We start from the raw sequence: 20,752 nt of genomic DNA on the forward strand, positions 1-20,752 counted from the left end.
CCAGATATTTTCAAAGCTTCATTTTAAATGACCAATAAAACATGTTTAGTCAGACTGAAAATTAACACAGTGGCAGTGGTTATTCTTCACTGCTCTGTCCAGTCTCAATTTTTTTTTACCTTGCAATCATCACTGAAGAGCAGTCAGAGCACCTTGTTTTTTTTCTTTTTTTTTTCCTGTAGCTGCAAGAGAAGTCACAAAATCATCAATGATAGTTTAAGGGTTCTGTATTTTCTTAGTGTTGAGAAAAAAGTGAATTTATCATTTGTGAAACAGTTAAAAATGAAGCTGTATTTAGTTATTAGATGTAATGGCAGAAATTCACTGGGAATTCTACAAAATGCCTGGGCAGATTCAATTATGGCACAATATATTTTACCATATATTTTGACTTCACACAATCGGATGAAGGAGAATTACGGATGTTGACTTGTTTTTTCATTTAAATGAGAAAAGAAAGACTTTCCATATTCATACGTGCTGATCATTATGGCACATGCAGGAGCCACTTTAAACAGCCGTGGAATAATACCTGTCCGGAAGAGAAAGGAAACTATTCACTATCCTTTGTTTTCAGATTGAAACGCTGTAGTACCATTTAGTGGTCACAAGATACTGACACCATCGTATATCAGTGTAGAACTGGGATTCTACTTGTCCATGTCTACTGGCATGGCTGGCTGTAGGTATCCCCACTGTCATAACCTTACGCACTCGCCTATGCCATCCTCTGTGGCCCGCCTGCCTCAAGTCCTTTCTGTCTCTGCCAGTTCTGTCTCTCTACGGAGGTGGAGCACCTTGACCTGTGCGGCTCACTTTGCTCCAGCACAGAAGAGGTGGTGCTGGGGGCAGACTGTGTGCCCTCCCCTATGTGTCAGTGCAAACTTGCTGCCCCTGTGGGACTAGCAGAGGCTTGTGACCTCTCAGCTGGGACAACAAAGAGGTTCAGGAAGCCCTGAATCCTGAAATAGATAACGTTAGGGAGGAAAGGGATTGAGTACCATGCTGGACTGTACCCTCTGCTGTAGGTGGGGTAGGCCAACTGTTAAGTAAAAAGCATGATTCCCCTGCCACTATCTGCTAAGATCTACAGCACCTTTACTAAAATGGAAGGATCCTAGTCACATGTATAAACAGTAGAATTTAGGAGTCAAACATCTCCCATTACAACTAACTGTGATCTTGTCAGTGGAGTTTAGAAAGTGATTCAGTTTATAAAGTGATCCTACCTCACCAAAGGTAGGAAAATAAGGCTGAATCCACTTGTCTACACACAGCCGTCTACTTCCACTGAAAATGCAGACTTCTCCATGGAGCTAGCGCAGCCGATGCATGCCCTGCAGAAAACTTGTGTCCCTTTGGAACAGCAGCAGCAAGCCAGGCAGAATACCTCCAAGTCATCTCGTGTACGTGTGGGCAACTGAACTGGCTGATCAGTGGCTCATCAAGAGAACGTCTACACTCCGTTACTCATGTCAAGACCTAAACATAGGTATTCTAACCTATGAACTACATTCTACCCAAAATGTCTAATAATATTGATACTTTGTGGTGTCATGTATTTTGCTGATGTCAGTGCTCTGAAACATGCAAATCCTGTTACCCAAGTATGTCATCACTGTACAGCAAAGTAAAGCAATTTAATCTCTTTCAGCAAACAGAAACAAGTCTTGAAAATTTCCAACCAATTGTGTAGCCATCCACACCAGGAACCCAAATGAACCAATGCAGTGCTGTCAACACTGGTAAATATCTTGGGTTTGGAACATCTCTTGCAGTACTCTTCAAGTATGAACTACTATAGGCTTTTATCTCAGTATCTTGTAATTTCCCTCTCAGGCTGCCAGGGTCACACATGACAACGCGAGCGCATTAAAAAGGACTTCTCTGCATTGCAAAATATATAATTGCCCCAGCCCCTCAACAGAACAGGAGAACAGCAGCCTCTTCCATCAGGCAGACTTGCTGAAGACACAAAGACATGGGAATCTCTTCCCCTACAGCCTGGGAGAAGGGCACGGGGGAACTGAATGACAGGTACCGGGGGAATAAGAAAGCTTAGGGAGATGAGCATCCTGAGATGGACACACAGGAAGACAAGAGCACTATGAGCATTTTATATACATTCAAGGCTGAGTTTTGAGTCTCCAGTTGCCATACATAGAAAGGAGGATATTCAAAAGCAAAACACTTTAAAAACACTTTAGTTAGGAAGTGATTCTGTTTTAGTCTGGTAATACTTGGGCTAGTAAATTATTGATAGAACTACCTGAGTGTGTGTATTCAACAAAGGCAAAGTTTCACCCTCAGGTAAAGATTTGCTTTTGTTTAATGAATGATAGTAGCTCTTCACAAAAAGATAAGAACCAGTAATTAGAATTCTTGAAGATGTGTAATCAGCTTGAATATTTACACTCTGAATATCCATTTGCACTGTCACGTGAGGCTGGAAACCCTTATCCTCTCTGTTCCTGTCACATGTGGTAGCAATCCCAGACTGCCTTTGTGCATACTCAGTGGGATGAGTATGTGCATACTTCCCACAGAGTGGGAAATGTCTAGAACCACCAGAGTTTCCTCTTAATTCCCATTCAGCTACACTACAGGAAAGTGAGAGAAGGTAGACGGTGAGTGCACTTGTGGATATTAGGTCTCAGAGAACTCCATTAACTGATAATCACAGCACAGCATACATGTGCACTCCCAAAATGTAGCACAGTAACCTCCATATTCATATTTATGATATGAATTGGATATGAACTATGGACTGAGCAGTGTGAAACAAAACTTTTGAGCATTCACCATGAAATGCATTTCTTTGAATGGAGGAAGAATGTTTAATTACAGGTAGGTTGGAGGAACTAGGAACCTCATACTAAGCCATCCTCCAGGAAAAATACTCTATTTCATTTGATATAGGCTGAAGTGACTGCAGACATCTTGCTAAACACTCTGATGTTTATTAAGACAAACTTGATAATGGTGATCAACCACAGTGATGCACAAGTATTTTGGAAGGTAAGATATAAAATATGATTTTCTGTAAACGTCTAGAAGAGCCAAAGCAACATACGAGCATCTTTCTCAAATGGCTCCGTAGACACCATACTACTGCTCTTGAACCCATAGATGAAAACTTTCAGCCTCCCCCATTCAAATTGTGTCCCAACAGCCCCATTGCTCTATGAAATAATGAGGCATAGACAAATCTACTGTAAAAATGCCCTCTACAAGCATTTCCACTTGAAGCAGACTCTCAGAAAAGGAAGAAATAATGTATAGTTATTGGAGAGGGACAAATAACATGATGTAGAGTTCTTTGTGTCTCAAGAACTCAAGACACCTGCTGTGACATTTAGTAAGTTTTAGGGATCTACTCTAATGTAAACCAGAAAGAAATTAGAAGAGAAAGAGGGAATTGCAGCCATCAGAAGAATAAGAGGCACCTTCCAATGGCATCTTCAGGATTGCTGACAAAAAGTTTGCAGCTCCATGGAAGAGATGTTAACAGCTGTAGTCTGATACTGTTACTGCTCTAGACAGAAGTTTAAGAATGGTATAGTCTAAGGCTCATCTTCGCTATAGAGCTGCGATATTGTATTTCTTGAGAGACAGTACAGAGAAATACAATTTTTAGATCATTTGGTATTGTACAAATATCTTTAAGAAGTGAAGGCTTGGGGTTTTTTTTTATTTCAATAATATTCTTACAGAAAAGCAAATTTTCTACTAAAACCTGAACTCCTCAGGCATGCTAAGCTTTGCAGTCAAGAAGACCTTCCCATTAGGACAGTAATGCTTGTTCCAACTCCATCTTGCATGTTGTCCTGAAAACTAGTTGGGCCCACAGTAGCTCACCACAAAGTTCTCTCGGGGTACAGAGACATTCAGTCCAGTTATCAGAGTTCCTGTGCATAGGTGTAAAGAGTATCTGGTAGGTGGAGAGAGGAAATTAGGGTGGTGGGAGCAGCATAAACGATTAAAGTTTATTCTGTCTTACTGAATGTCTCAGAGGAACAGAAACAATGCTGGCTACATACTAAACTATGTACTGATGTGCTGAACACTGGACACAGCTGGGCAGCAATGGTCCCTCGATAGGTATGATGAGGGTAAGACAGTCATGTAAGATGTGTACACTCATGTGAGTACACATGCGACAACATACAAGTAAAATTTAAAAGTTATTTGACTCATTCATAACTCATTAAATTGTCAAGGTTACGTTTATCCATCTGTTTAAACATAAACATTTAACAAAGATTTTAAATAATGTTTCTAATTTGATAGAAAATGTAAAGAAAAAAATTCCTGGGGAATAGTTTTTACATGACCTTGAATGTCTCAAATACTAGACAGTACTTGACTTAATTACTCCCATCTAGCAAACAAAAAAATACTAATATAATTGCCATATCTTCCAGTCCTCTGTAAAAAACTGCATCAAAATCCAACTTAAAATGACTGCATCAGAGGATAGATGGGATCTCTTCAAAGACTAAGAAAGGAGACAGAAAAATACCTCTGGAGCTTAAGCTCTGTTTCTGAGATAGAAAGAACCAAACAAGTTGAGTATAGAAACAAGTATGAGATGAAGAACGAAAATTAGGATGGCTATTCCTAAATATAGGTGCTGCAACAGTCCTGACTGTTTGGAATTTTTCAGCACTGGACTAAAAACTGCATCTAAGAAACTTTCTCAGTCTAGAAACACCTCCATACTGTAGCTTCCAAACCTACAATCCATTAAATTTACATTGTACCAATTCTTTCTGAAAGACTCAAGCATTACGGTTTAATAAATCAACAAATTATTTACATTTGAAAAAAAATATTTCCTGGACTGAAACTTTTCCCACCAATTTTAATCGCCAGTACAGCCATGTCTGTCAAGCCCAATTCCTCCACTTTTGAAATAAATCATATTCATCTTTGACAGTGGAAGCTTAGTAACTTGCAAAGAGATTACCCAAATTCTCTCTGGATGTATGCATGTCTGTTGTTTTATATATGCATACTATTCCATAACTGAGAGTGTTCACAGAGATGAAAATATTATATAATTTATGCATGTTAACATCTATAAGCACTTGTTATTGATTTAAAAACTTTCTTGCTAGTCTGAGGTTTTTTAGAAAGATATAAAAAAATTTACCAGCAAATAATCCAGTAATCCCATTTTTAGCGACAATTTTCCTCATGACTGCCCAGTTTGATGTACAGTCCCTCTGTGGAACTCAATATAGTACAAGAAAACAGTGAATTAAGAAATATACACAATGCTACAGAAAAATATTTTTTAGAAATCAGAGACAATCACTTCAGCTGTAAGTATTAGATTTAATTCATTTTATGTTAATTTATACAGGATGTTAAAGTATGCAAATTCATACAATACTCAGGTTAAAATAGCATGACATGGAAAAACCTGTAGTAATGCCTAGAGGAAGATATACGAACAGAGAAAAACCTGTAGTAATGCCTAGAGGAAGATATATGAACAGAGACAGTATTCCTTACCAGAGTAACTGATATAGTTGAAAAAAAGTCAACTAGCTTTCAAATGAGCCAGTCCCTCTCCATATCACTTTATACATGCAGCTAAAAGACCATCACGATTCAGATTTTTGAACAAGAACTTTCCTTTATGGTAAACTGAATCTAAAGGTAGGTTTTGAGAATTGATACCGTAAGAATGAATCGTAAGAATGAATATCATAATTAAGCTTAGACACCTTACATCTTAGACACCTTTACAAAAATCAAATCCCCCTAAGATCTGCAAGTTAGTTTAAGGATGTATAGGTCTATGAGATACGGATCACAGTCCCTTGTAGAGCTAAATCATGTACTATAAGCAACCTAACTGCAGCAGCATCAAGAAGCAATCTGCATTGCAGACATATGCAACGTTTTAAACTGAGGAAATTTTTTGTGCTATTTCACTCTGCACATGCTGATTTCATTGATCTGTAATATGAAAGCAGCTAAGAAATTTTTTTTCTAGATTAAGATTAAAACAGTTTCACAGAATACATTCAGCAGGAACATCCTACAGAATCCAGAAACCGCAAATATTTTTGCAGCCACAGAGAGACAACATGTAGATGTATAGTCAGTGTCCAACTCTAACAGCAACTGGATTTGGAAAGAATTAAACCAGTACAAACTATAGATAACCATAATGAAATTTTTAATATATACTAATCTAGTTAATATCAGCCTTATAAATACATGGCAGCTACCTGTGATTCAAAGTGGTGTTAGCAATGAATTCTTACATTCATCAGCTCAAGCGAAGAACTGAAACACAGAAACTATATTTAAAGCTTTTTTGATCTTCATATATTCTGCAATGAAACATAAATATGGGGGGTGGGGGGGGTTGGGAGTTATACCAGAAAAATGCAATTTACCTGAAATAATGAAATCTCATGCCAAAATGCGAGCACTAAGTTTTTGTAATGTCTTTCTGAACTAGCGCCTTCAAAGTAGTTTCTAAGCAGAAACTGTTTCAGTACTCAGCCTTTTTACTGCTCTGTCATCTTCAAGCCATAATCTAACATAAATTTAAGTTAATGGAAATCCCTCACCGGTCCAGGTCCCAAGCAATGGAAAAAAAAGGTTTCAAATACAACTGGAATTTGTATAAAACGCAGTAGTGCTCTACCGAACACAGAACAAAAAAGAAAATTCCTTCCTCTTTCATCCTTTAAAGCTGTTGAGATATTCACAAATATGCCCTCAAAAAGAAGTTATTTGAAATCACACAAAAAGAAGGTAAAAAATACACAACCTGAGTACAGTGCTTTCTCTCTCTAGCCTAATATTTAACACAAGAAGAACATCGTTATGAAGGTGCAAGTGGTAGTGAATGTGCAAACGTATATGCAAACATACCACGTTATTTTTATCAACTCAAAAGTCTCTTTCAATAGATCACTGTTCGCCTGAATGTTTTTTAAGAAATTAAAATTTTGCCTACTTAAATATAGCTTACTTATATATACATACATTTGCAATTAGTCTGCCTAAACGTAATAGCTCTGGATTTGTTTGTTTGTATTTTATACCATCTTATTAACCTAAATGGTACTGAACACACACCTTTTCCCTCCTCCACGTCATTACTGAAATACTGTATTTATCCTAAGAGATTAAAAATATCCTACGAGATGTTATAATTTGGAGAAGAAAAAAGGCCTTAATGATAGAATTTTTAGATAAACTTTAGAAGAAAAGACAAATATTTAAAATTCTTACCAAAAGTCTATACACTCAAATACTAGGTTTTCTTTTTCCAAACATTATGGAGTTTTTTACTCCTTACCAGCAACTTACTTTTTAAGGTCTCACTCTCCCAAAGTTCAGTCTGCCTATGTGTTTTCACTACATCAAATGGTAGAGTTATGACAGCTGCAATCTATCAGGAAAATAAATCAGTTTTAATGTTACAGCACAAACAATTAATTTTGGGTTTTTTTATTAAAGTGCACACAATTTAAAATTACATTTGATATTCCAAGCATCTGTTATTAATAAAAGTCTTGTATTTCAGAACAATGTAATTTATTCTGATATACCCAATCAGCTTAAATGCCAGACCATGTGTATTTAAAGTAGACGCACCCCAAAACATACCCCATTTCTGAGAAAATAATGTAAAATCATACCTCTTTTAAATATTTGTTAGTGATAATAGTAAAGAGTAGTACTAGAAACAAAAATATATACTTACAGAGCCAGATGCTATTCCTGAAGTAAAAGCAACAAAAAATGTTGGTTCATGTGCACCAACTTCCTTGCACATTATCTTCTTGAAATGTTCATAATTATACCAGTACATTGCTATAGTTATAAAAAAAAAACAAAAACAAAAACAAAACAACTTGCATTGCAACACATTTGTATGTCAAACACAGAAATTCTTTTATCAAGTAAAGATGTAAGAATTTTACTGTGGCAACAGGAGCAAAAAGAAACAAGAGCTGAAAGCAAAATAAAAGTGTTCTCTGTGACGATCCACGGACAAACTGCCTTGTTTCCCTTATCACCATATTCCAAATTTCTTCATATGATACAAATTAGCCTAATCATTTTGTCATTCCCATAAAGCAACCCCTACCTTAATACAATCTAATCCAAGCACTACAAAGCTCACATAACTGATTTTTTTTAAATTCAATTTGACATAAATAAAAATGTAGGGTTCTAATTATTTTCTGTGTTTTCAGGCATATTTCACACATTTCATAGATCTTACTAACTCTACAAAAATGTGTTTTGTACAAAATGAAAGGTTGCTCAAGACTGTCTCATACTTTTCTTGGGAACAGTGTGTAAAATTTAATTCTGAGAGAACTAAGAAATACAATTTTGCTCCCTGGAATTACTAAAGAGGAAATTGCTCTGTGAGGACTGTCAAAGGTAAGTCTGACAAAAAACTTTTAGGAATAACATCTGTTTCTATTTTCATCTGGTGAACTAAACTGCACTCTTTCTTTATTCTGACTAAAACTATATGCCACTGGGCTGAATTATCCTTGTGGCAGTTGGCCAAATAAATTCGGCAAATGACAGCTGCATATCATGAAAGATAACTGTGCCTCATTCAGCACTGAGTTCTGAAGATTGTTTCAGCAGAGAAATATCTGCTGAAGAAAAAGTATTTTCTTGCCATGAAGACTGTGAGCACATGGTGCCTGGCCTCATAAGTTTGCAAAAGTAAATGTAGGCAGTATCTCAGAAGGCATTCTCAGGGTTTGAGGAAAACCTGCTATTGAAATGTACAAAACTCTAATTTAATATAAATTGTCTACATCCAAAACTTTGCTTAAGCACCTGCAGGGGTCCCTTCTCTGTATACCTTTACGTTTATATTCTCTGCATCACTGCTTAAAGAATTACTAAAGTGTTATTGTTAACTCAATTCTTGTGCTTATAAACATCCACAGCTTCGCTTTTACTCAGTCTAGCTAGCCTCTCAAGGAACATTCTTGAATCACATCTTTCACACTTGGGCTAGTAACACAACCGGATTCTGATCACCCTGCCCTGCTTGTGTCACGCTTGATTGTTTTCACAGAGGAGATGCTTTCTCCATACAAATTGTTACAATGATTCTAATTCCCCTTGAAAGAACTAACTCGAGCTAACTGCAGCAGGGGGAAGGAAGAGCACTAGCTCCTGCCACATTGCTACAGACAGAAAACCAGTAGGAGAAGAGTTTATACTTGAATTCAGACAACAGGAATTAGATGAAGAATTTTAGAGTTGTCTTACAAAGCTTATCAGAACAACCTAAGAAAAAGATGCATTTGGCAGAGAAGATTAATAAATAAATTTAAAAATAAATATTGAACAGGAAGTACTTTGGGCAGAAGGTTCAGATGAATTCTGACAGTTATCTTTAGCTTTAGAGAAGGCATGTTTCCAAAGGTTCAGAAGTCTTCCCTATCACAGAAGGCTAAATTAAGGACCCTTAAACATGAAATACAGTCCAACCATGACCGTCAAACACCAACTAGTAGCAAAGTGAAAGAAAACAGAGCATTATTCATTCTGAAAAGAAAACGGCTGAAATAACTTAGTTCTATTAACTCACTTAACTGCTAACTGCAATTTTTAACTATATATCCTAATCACCCCCACTTACCATGCATTAGTCTTGTTCACAGCCAATTTAAAATTTATTCCAGGTGCACATCTAGATGTGCTCAAATCCCATAAGAGTCTAAACCAATTATTGGTTCACTAGAGTGTTTGGAACCACAAACTAAATTACATATCAGATTATCTCAAGAATGAAGTAGGAGAACAAAGATAGGAGGTCAAATACTTCAAGGCTTCTCTGCCTCCAAAAATAGGTTTCCTGAAGACACTACTGTGTCACTCTCTCTTTGTACACCTTTTCAAAATTAAGCATCAGAACACTTAGATACAGCATGTTTCTCTGTAAGGAAACAGGCACTATACCCATCACAGAGAAAATTTCCTGATGAAAGTCTTCAAAACCAGTCATTGCATAAGCTAATTTTTTGCCAAGAAAGGTTGACCAGATAATCCTTAAGGTCCCTTCCAACCTAGTATTCTATGATTCTAAAGACAAGAAAAAACAATCTAAGTACAGAGAAAGGGAATGTAGCAATGAACCCTAGCTGACATCCACAAACAAAATGGGAGGAAAAAAAATTAGGTCCTCAAAGAATTTATAAATAAAAACATTCACAAGAGAACAAGTAAATGTCAGTCATTTTTCAAGCTAAACATTAAAATTACCTAAAACCACAGAAAAAGTGTGGAAGAGTTCTGCATAAACAGATCTTTTAAAAAAACCACAAACTTGCATGGAAAATAAACCCTACCTGAGAAAGGTACATCTCTCAGAACAGTAGAACTCCAGCCCCTCCACAGGGAAATCCATCCCCCTGTTGCCACTTTACTGCTGATGCACGTGTACAGTTGCTTGTAGGACAATTTGTGATACTGCATTCTAGTTCTGATCAGCTCCAGGGGGCTCATTACAGTAACGGAACCAACTGCAAATAAGAAAAATGTGGGCTTTGAAAAAAATCAATATTTACTATTAATATTTACTGAACATTAAAGTCAGGTCTCACCTTGCTTTACATATTTGACTTTTTTCAACTCTCCCATTTTCCTTGAAATAATTACAAAAATAAGTTTCCATATAAGAATACATTATCTATTCACAGGACCTAAACTTTCTGGGCACACAAGCTATCTATGTTTTTTCAATACTGACACGTTGTAATCACGTGTAATCACTGACACGTTGTAACATGTTAAGAATCCTCATTTTCACATTTATTACATAAATAGGCTGAAAATTAAAAGTATGTATAAAGATTAATTTTCAATAATTGCCATTTTTAAGTGTGACTTGAAAGTGACCTTGGGGTTTGTTTTTTTTTTTGTCAAGAACAAAAATGATGGTTAGAGATTAAGCTTTTATTGATTTCTAAGCATCTTTACCATTCTTCTTTTAAATCATGAAGAATATTTAGCAGGCAATCTGTATCTGATAAAGTAACTCGCTTGCATCTCATGAAAAGATCAGTGATTCACCACTCACTAACAAGCTCCCATCCCACATGTAACAGACTAATGATTTTACTAGATCCAAAAACTTTTCTTCTGTTGCTGGGATATGGTTTCTTTGACATGTGAATTAAAAATCTGCAGCAGCCTAATAAGAGCAATTTGACACATCACCACAGAATAACAATTCTTTTTCCACTAGTCTTCCAGTCTCCCTTATAGTTGTCACAAGTAGAATATGGAACTACATCCTCTGAGTCTTCTAAGCAAGCTGAAAGATATGTGATCTGAGCTACTTCTACAAAAAAACGATGACAAACAGGATAAATAGAAGTAAGAAAATATAAAACTAAATTCAATCCCTTTTACATCATACAGCAGTAAAACCAGTACAAGTCAAATTTTCATTTTCCTTGTAATTACCTACACATTTTCCATTATAGAAAATAATGATGTTTTTTATTAGATTCACGATAGAACAGACTTAAATTAAACTGTCCTGGGTAGAAGTCTAGAAAGATAAAATTTTGAACAAATTACGAATACTGTGAAAGTGTAACAGCAAAAATAAATCACATTATTACAGGTTAGAGGGTTATGTTGCCCCAGAAATACTGAGTAATTACAGTATTCCTTCCTACGCCCAGCTACACATAATATTATCCCTCATTTAAAGTCATAGCAAATTTACTTTCAAAACAAAACAAAACAACAAAACAAACCCAAGAAAACAGCATACAGGTATTCTATTTCCATTTTCTCTTTAAACAGATGACAACTTACATCTGCTTAAGGAACCTGCGAGAACTGGAATGAGTTCATCATCCTTTCCTAGTCTAGATTTCAGAACTTCACTCAGTTGATCATAGCAGGTAAAATAGATTACTGTGGTAGGAATTGCCATGATTCTAAAATACAAGAGAGGGAATCTAAATTAATACAAGGAAAAGACGAGCATGAAGTCAACCTGTATGGTTATTTTGCTTAAGTAAGGAAAAGTTAAATCTCCAGCTGTGTGTTATGGATGAAGAAAAAGTTCATGAAAAAGAAAAATCCCATGGCTTTGATACACTGCCTCTAGTTCAGAGTTTCAAATCTACAGATTTCCCAGTTTTTCATTTCTTTAGGAAAAACTACTAGTAAAATTATGGTGGATTATCTCAATCAAAATTCATTTCATATCAGCTTCAGAACTACTTTGATAAAGGAACAGAATTGAAAGATCTGAATATGAAGCAACCAAACAAAACATTACGCAAGTAGCTACTAACTTTAAATTTTTATTCATTTAACAATTGGAGAGTATTTTCTCTATCTTAGTCAACACTTATGATTATCACTACTTAAAAGACAATGTAGGATGAGTAAATATAAGCTTTTTGCATTCTGCATAGTACAGACTATCACAAGAACAGCTAGATCTTATAAACATTTAGTGTAGGTGCAAAGTACTGTATCTTACTATAAAACAGCAATTACATTTCTGTGTTATGTCTGTGCCAATACAGCACGTACCAAGGGTACCAAAAACCAGTGAAGACCATCATGCGTGGAAAACCAACATGCCATAGTTTAGATCTTCTTAACTGTGTACCTCTCTCCAATCAATAAGCTAGTTCTTCTCTGCTGGAGTGCAGAACACATGTTGAAGAAAAAACCTGTTTTTGCTAAAATACAGACCTCTTAGTTCAGCTAAGTCCTAAAGGTTTATATACTGAGATTGCCACATGCTGCAGGACAAATAACACCAGAGCTCCATCATGCTTTGCTTTTTTGTGCCTATATACTGAGTGCTGCGTGCAAATTGAAAGTGTACCAGTGCTTTCCCACTGGGCAATGCTTTGTGTCTTATAAGTTCATATATATGTTAGATTTGACCACTTTCTTTGATTGTTTATAGAGGGGAACATAATTATAGAGGTCTTAATTACTATCTGTACCAGGTTAATAGGAACAAAAAGATAAAATACTTTGGTGCTGTTTAGCCTAAAGAGAAGACCAGAAGGAGATCTGATAACAGTGTTTAAATATGTAAATTGCTACTGTAGAGAGAAAACAAATGATCTGTTATGCATGACAAAGTTGGAGAGGATAAAAAACACTGAAATTCTTTGGAATAAAGAAAATTCTGATTAGATGTTTTTAAAAAAAATAAGTAAGGGTAATGAAGTGCAACACTAGAGTGTCTATGGAAACAGCTGTGTTGCTTATTGCAAGTCATTAGTAACAAGCTAGGTCAGCAAATACTTATCAAAGACTAGCATTCTCTAACAATCATGTTCAACCCTATGATTTGGTGATGCTGTCAAGGGGACGGTTATAGTAAGGATACCACCTCTAAAAGGCAGAATTAAAAGTCTGATGTTCCGGCTTAACTACTGAGAATATATCAAATAAGTTGCAAGGAGAAATCCCAAGATCTGGCAAAAATTATACTGTCTCTAGATGTTTCTGACTGAACTGATTACATCATGTTGTGGTTTAACTCCAGTCAGCAATGGAGTACCATGCAGCTGCTCGCTCACCTTCCCCTTCCCCAAAAGGATGGGGGAGAGAATTGGGAAGAAAGGAAAACTTCTGGATTGAGACTGAAACAATTAACTAGGACAGCAAAATAAGATTATAATAATAATAAAATATAAATATAATAAAATATACAAAACAAATGATAGGACAATTTGTCACCACCTGATGACTCAATGACCAATACAGCCCATCCTAAGGAGTGATCACAGAATGAAACAAAAAGCGATCCTAGAATGATCCCAAGCAGCAAGAGAAAGAGCAAGAGAGTTGCCCATTGGCCAACCCCCACTTCTGTACTGAACATGATATTTATGATATAGGATACTTCCTTTGGCCAGTTTTGGTCAAATGTACTGTCTACAGCCCTCCTAGCTTCTTGCATCTGTACATTCGCAAAATCTGGGAAGCTGAAAAAATCCTTGGTCTCTTTAGCAACAACTAATAACATCAGTGTATTATCAACATTCTTCACATATCAAATCCCATACTGAATCCAAAACACAGCAGTTACTGAGAAGAAAATTAGCTCCATCCCAGCCATAACCAGGACATATCATTATCTGTAACTTCAAAATTTAACAATTTTTAAAAATAACTTAGAAATAAACATACTAATTTGTCTAAATAATGAAGTATTTTTTTAATGATAATTCATAACATGTTACCAAACAAAAAAAAAAGAACATTCAACTCACAGTGTTGGGGGAAGTCCACTCCACAGTGATTTAATTCCCTCTGTTTGAATAATTTTCACAAATGCATCCTAAAAATACAACCAGGCAAAAAAAGCAAGAATTAGCTAAAAACTTCTGTGCTCAGATATATTTTAGCTGGTACAAGACAAAATTAATGTGCAATTGAAATCACCATCAAAAAGACAAACTCCCTAATATTAGGATACCTAATTTTCTTAAACATTTGGAAGAAGAGGTTGAGATTTGATGTATTAGAGTATAATTAAAACCAGACATTATCACAGGGCCTCAAAAGATACAGAGCCTGACAGACCACAAAAAAAAAAAAAAAAAAGACTCACAGGAAGAAAAAGGCAAATAGCTTTAGAGTAGACAGTCTTGATGGACAGATCCACTGAGGAAAAAAGTTGCGTGGAGAAAATAAAGACATGATTTATTAAATCAAGCCTGACTTGAAACAATGGAGCTTTGAGAGGGAGTCAAGAAACCCTAAAAGGTCCTAACATGATTTGACAAAAAAGACACTTATGAGGAAAGAAAAAAAAAGACAGAAAACCAGAAAATGACATACTAGTATTTTACGTTTTCTCCAAATATCTTTTGTATTAGTTAGTTTATGTTTATAACATTAACAGCGTCCAACAGCAAGCCTGCTTCAAGTGTCTGGGTAAAGTGCTAGTCCTACAAGTTTCAATGGATCCAGAACTTGACATACAAATTTAACTTTAAACACTATCTGCATTGTTAGTTCATCTCAGGAGCACTCTGGAAGATCTGTGGACAGAAGCGCTGTAAGCAGGTACAGAAAATCAGTATCTGCAATCAGCAACTATTGGCAATGTAGCTCAAGTAGGGAAAATAAAATCACAGAGCCAGTATCCTGTGAGGAAAGCCGTGTAGCTGCCCCTTTGTTTGCCTTAAGGAAAGAATATGTATTTTTGCATAGAAAGTAGAAAATATCATTAATCACCATATAAATTACAGTGTAGTGTATATAGTGTATCCACACGAACACCCTCTCAAATGATAACAGATATACTAGAACTTAAAAATCAACAATAAATTTTCAGTATGGCATTTTAAAATGTTTTCAATGTCCCATTTTATATAAATAAATAATGTTCTTACCAATGTCCCTTTGAAATGTCCAGGTCTTTTATACCATGCTTTTCCATCCCCGTTCTCACAAACACATATATGATCCATAAGGCCACTGGAGTAAACAAAACACTTTCCTAATAAAATGGTGTATAAGATTAGAGTTAATACTTGTAAGATTGTTCTTAGCAGCGATTTAAAATTGGATACAAAGAAAACACAGATTTATCTCTGGTTAGACAAATAGGGGAAAAATAATCTTGGAAAGTCAATAATGACAAATTAGGTAAAAGGAAAGAGGGAACAAATGTACTCCTCAGAGTGCCAGACTAAATGAAGCTGCCCTCACAGGCTCCAGGAGACGTGTTTATGTTATACCACCATCTGCTGAAAGCTAAAAACAATGCACAACCTGAATGTCACTATTGTATATAACTATGTGAAATGTTTCAGACTTTTAAATCTTCAATTAAGTAGCCTCAGCATCCACATTACAAGTGGAGATACTACACCTTAGGTTAGACTGTATTTATACTAGATCATCCTCTCTACTTGTTTTTTTATTTCTTCTACATCAGATACTTAAAATCTGTTTGGTAAAATATTATTGCCACTACAAAAACACACCTTGAGCTTCACATTTTCAGATTTCTGAAGGGTTTAGAATTTTCTAAAAAAACCAGGATGGAAGGCACAAGTAGTTTCCTGATTGACAGCAAATGTGACTGCAAATATTAATCTCCACATACAACATGGAACACCAGTCATCTCCTTTCTTTTTAATTACAACTAAATAGTAGGAATCATTGGCACATCTTTGAGTGCACCATGCCTTCATCTATTTAGAACCCAAGTGGCAAGCAGCTTAGGTAAGACTTACTACTCTTTCAAAAGTCTCTGGATTCTGGAGGAGACGAACTTTGATACAGCATCCTAATCACATAAGCCCTCTCACAAAATATGTAGTTATTTATTAATAGCTTCTATTTTAAACTCAACTCAGTAATAGTTGTACCTTCTGCCACAATGAAAATACTAAGAAAGACAGAAAAAAAAAGTGGTTTAAAATGCTATACATTTATGGGATTTCTTTCCCACTATGTCTATTTACTGGCACATTCTTTCTTTAGCAATTTCAATATATATTGCTCTGTTGCTTTTTTCCCCCTCCACTTATGCTGAAGAAACAAACCTAACTATTGTGAAACAAATGAAAACATTCTGTACCTCAGTATTACCTTAACTATCAGCTAAAGGCAACAGCAAAAAGCAAACTGTGTCCTCCATTACAGGACACATTTATTTACCTTTGGGGAATGGATTGCTTTGAGCTTGCAGTCGAGTTTTGATAACATCAAGAGGAGTCACTAAAATGAAACAAAGAAGTCATTTAAGAAACACCCTGCATGTCCTGAAAATGTAGAAGGGTACAGATGCCTTACCATGAACTTCTATGGCTTTTTTTTTCAGAGGGAAAAAAAGAGACCTGTTTTACAATGTAATTAGACAGAGAAAAAAAGGAGAACTATAAATCCTGTATGGTTTGCAAGTGACCACATCTATCTTTTCTGATTTACTAACAGTTGCACAGACAACAAATATTAGAGATACACAAAGCTCATCCAAAAACTATTGTGTCATCTTGTCTGAAAGGGCTAAAACTTGTGCTATTATGCTCTGCTGATAACCTTTTGTACGTGGTATACCACAAGGCATATGAGATCAGATTTTGGTGTCAAGCATGTAAAATATTACAGGATTTCATGTGGTTATTATTTTTCAGTAAACTGACCATAACAGTGATGTTCAAAAGAAAAACATTAAACTCATTATATACTTTCCTTCTTCGCTGTGTGCAGAGATCTAAAACTTTAGAGTTATTGAAAAGTAAATTAAGTTTTAGTTAACATTTCATTGCTTCCCTTCCAGCTCTTACAATTACTACAGGCCTAGACATGCTGAATGCTGCAGTGGCTGGTTAGCTGAACCAGCCTCTTACTAATTATATCGACTGAGGGCTTGATTCAGTTGCCTACACACAAGCAGCTGGTGCCATCTGAGCCTCCAAGGTACCCAAAATACCTACACAGTTGACAGAAATCACTCAGGATCTACAACCATACTTATTAAGTGTCAGATAGAGGCTAAGTCAAATACTCAAGCATGTATCTCACTGAACACATTCCTACGCACTGGCAAGTGAGTCACACCTCAGCTCTCTACTGATGCCTCTCAGTTGACTAACAGGAGGTTGAGCACTTGGCCAGCATCTCAATATCTAAATGTAGGGATCTAAACATGACTCCTGCAGCTCAATTCAGTTGCTTAAAATTTGGCATCTAGTACCATTTTAGCCACTCACACATATTCTGTCTCATCTTCCAGCTGCCACTTCAGAAAGGAGATGGTTTCCTATACCTCTTGAGGTCTCAAATACCAACACCTTATGCTGTACTAGAATCTTTGGTACACACAGTTGGAATCCATCTTGGGACTTCCGCAGGTCTGATGTAGCTTTGCTTGCTAATTTACCTACCGTCACAGGACACATGGTATAAAGACAAAGTAAAAAGACTATGAATTTTATGGGTTCCTGGTAAGATCCTATTTCGTAAAAATTTAGAAATTTTGTGGGGGAAAAATCATGTTTAGAAAATTGCACATTCCCCCGCAGCATAATCAGTGTTAAAAGTCAGAACCAAAGGCTAGCTGAAGCCAAAAGGTAACTTCAATACGAAGTATAAACTAATGAGCTTGGAGAACTCCAAGGGATATGAAGTGCTGAATCTAACCAACCAAGGCCTCCTTGGGTACACATGGGGAAGGAGGTCCTGAGCGAGATGACTGAATATGAGGCAGATGATGAATTCCACAGACTATACAGAAGTTTAAAAGACTAACTGTTCTGGTTTTGTTTAGTGAGGGGGGGCCTAAGGTGGTAGTTTCTGTAGGAAGCTGCTAGAAGTCGCTCCCCTTTGTTTAGTGGACTCGGCTGGGCCTAGGGCGGACCCGCTGCTGGCCAAGGCTGAGCCAATTGGTAGCAGAATGTTCCATGATAACGCCTCTGCGATAACATATTTAAGAAGGGGAAAACAGAAAAAAAAAAGAGAGAAAATGTGAAGCAGCTGAGCAGGGGCAGAGAGGGGGAGGCGTGAGCTTTGTGGGCCTTGCAGGCCTCACCCTCTGGCCTCCCGCTGGGTGGCTGACTGGGCCCAACTTGGTCCAGCCTGGCTGCAAGAAGTGGAGAGGAGATGAGATGTGAATGAGATGTAAAAAAGATCCTGAGAGGCGCCTGCCAGCCTGTTGTGAAGAATTTTTCTTGTGAGGAATGGCTTGCAGACGCCACAGTCAGTTCAGAAGGAGGGGGAGGAGTAATGCGGCTCCTGGCCAAGATTCTCCTGCAGTCTGTGGTGACGACCATGGTGGAGCAGGTTGTCCCCCTGCAGCCCATGGAGGTCCACGGAGGGGCAGAGATTCACCTGCAGCCAGTGGAGGACCCCAGGCCGGGGCAGACAGATACCTGAAGGAGGCTGTGGCCCGTGGAGGGCCCACTGGGGCAGCTGTTCTGGAGAGACTGCACCCCATGGAAGAGTTGACCCACACCGGAGCAGTTTCACGAAGGACTGTGGCCTGTGGGAGGGACCCCACAATGGAGCAGGGGAGGAATGCGAGGAGTTCTTCCCGTGACAATGAAGCAGTGGCGTAAAACAACACGTGATGAACTGACTGCAATCCCCATTCCCTATTCCCCTGTGCTGCTTGTGTAGGGGAAGGTAGTAGAGATAATGTTAAGCTTGGGAAGAGGGAGGGGTGGATGGAGGTTATCTTGTTCTCTGTCTCATTATCCTGCTGTTTTTAGTAATAAATGAATAGTTTCCCCAAGTTGAGTCTGTTTTGCCCGTGACGGTAACTTTAAAGATTTCTCCCTGTCCTTATCTCAAACCTCGAGCTGTTTTTCTTATATTGTCTCCCCCTATTCTTTCGGAGGGTTGGGGGAGTGAGAGAGAGACTGCGTAGTCTGGTCCTGATCGGGGCTGAACTACGACACTAACAAAAACCTATCCTTAGAAGTAATGTTTAGGGGAATAAAAACCAAACAATAAAACCCCACAATAAAAGGCTTTGACAGTGTACAAAGTGTATCAGAGCAGAACAAATTAATGTTACTACTGAAGTGGTAAGATGAAGAGGACATCTCACAGGGGCCAGCCTTGCAGGATTTCTACTGTAAAGTAGACTTTCATTTAAAATCTATTTTTAAGCAGTATGAAGTATAAAAGTTAATTTTTAGTATTAATCTTTTTTCTTGCAGAAAGCAAGGAATGAATTACTACACCATCAGGAAAAAGACATAGAAATGAAAAGTTATTGAAAAATATTCTTATTTTCAGAAATAGCTAAAGATTATCAGGGTTGGGAAGGATTTCAACTAACCACATATGTTAAAAAAAAAAAAACATAAAACTATCCAAAACCACCCTTGTTTAACATATTAGTGGAAATTTATAAACCATATCCATGCAGATATCATGCTGAGTCAAACTGAAGAGAGCTTTGCAAAGATTCTCTCTGTGGCAAGCTTGATAGTCTGCCTTACCAAACAATGATGTAATTACAGCTCCACAACAAGAGGCTATTGCTTGCTGAATAATGGTTGTTTTATCTAAGTTGCTGTCACTGTTTTCAGCCATGGTTTTATCCCTGAAGAAGAAAAACATGTTAAGCAACAGAAAAACATATTGCAAGACCGCATTCAAAACTTGCAGAAAAATCAAAGGAAAAAATACTTTACATTTTCATTAATACCTTATGTATAAGCAGTATTAATGTAAATATCGGTTTCCTACCTATATAAAAGCATATCAGTAATTTTTTAAAAAATTAGAGTATTTGGTCCATGTTTGGTAAATAAGTTTTCTAAATAACAATAAATCTTCTAAATCCTTACATTAATTAAAATTTTTATACTTTTGCAAACCACATTAAATATTTAATATGTATTACCTCTTCCTGCAACAAAGGGTTTAGGAGCATGCAAATAATCTGTATAAAGATAAATTCCTAGCCTGTGGCCCATAAACTGTAGCACAGTAGAATAATTCATCCAACCCTCCTCTTGCTTCTGTCATTCCTATGGAAAAATCCAGCAAGCTATCCTGGTTGATCCAACAGTCACAGCCTACTTGAGATGACTATACCCCCTGGCAAGATCCTCATGCAAGAAACGGTGACTAATGAGTATTGATGGTACCATTAAATATTAATTCCTTGAACAAATCCTGTGGTATGGCTGTGTAGGCAAAGTTACAATACCTTAGGAATGTACTCACAGTATCTAAAAATAAAGAGGTTACATATTCCCAGTATCTATA

General features: G+C 36.8%; 1 protein-coding gene across 1 annotated transcript; it reads right to left on the bottom strand.

The window, feature by feature from the left end:
- Positions 1-416: 416 nt before the first annotated feature.
- Positions 417-20,071, bottom strand: SLC25A40 (solute carrier family 25 member 40). The gene is made up of 10 exons (XM_086741829.1): positions 19,978-20,071; positions 16,688-16,747; positions 15,411-15,517; positions 14,283-14,350; positions 11,845-11,969; positions 10,365-10,538; positions 7,739-7,848; positions 7,342-7,423; positions 5,156-5,236; positions 417-532 (listed from the first exon to the last, which is right to left on the bottom strand). The coding sequence occupies exons 1-10, from the start codon at positions 20,069-20,071 to the stop codon at positions 417-419; spliced, it is 1,017 nt and encodes a 338-aa protein (XP_086597955.1).
- Between the last annotated feature and the right edge of the window lie 681 nt (positions 20,072-20,752).

This window comes from Chlamydotis macqueenii, chromosome 2 (assembly GCF_036417535.1).
Source record: "Chlamydotis macqueenii isolate bChlMac1 chromosome 2, bChlMac1.mat, whole genome shotgun sequence".
In the NCBI taxonomy this organism is placed as follows: domain Eukaryota; kingdom Metazoa; phylum Chordata; class Aves; order Otidiformes; family Otididae; genus Chlamydotis; species Chlamydotis macqueenii.

Bases quoted from the DNA above. Each gene is read 5' to 3' on its own strand.
- SLC25A40 (XM_086741829.1), bottom strand. From the start codon at position 20,071: ATGGCTGAAAACAGTGACAGCAACTTAGATAAAACAACCATTATTCAG. The intron at 15,518-16,687 runs GTAAATAAATGT...CCATTTTATTAG, and splicing joins AAGCAATCCATTCCCCAAAG to GAAAGTGTTTTGTTTACTCC. The intron at 10,539-11,844 runs GTAAGTTGTCAT...TCTTATTTGCAG, and splicing joins CGCAGGTTCCTTAAGCAGAT to TTGGTTCCGTTACTGTAATG.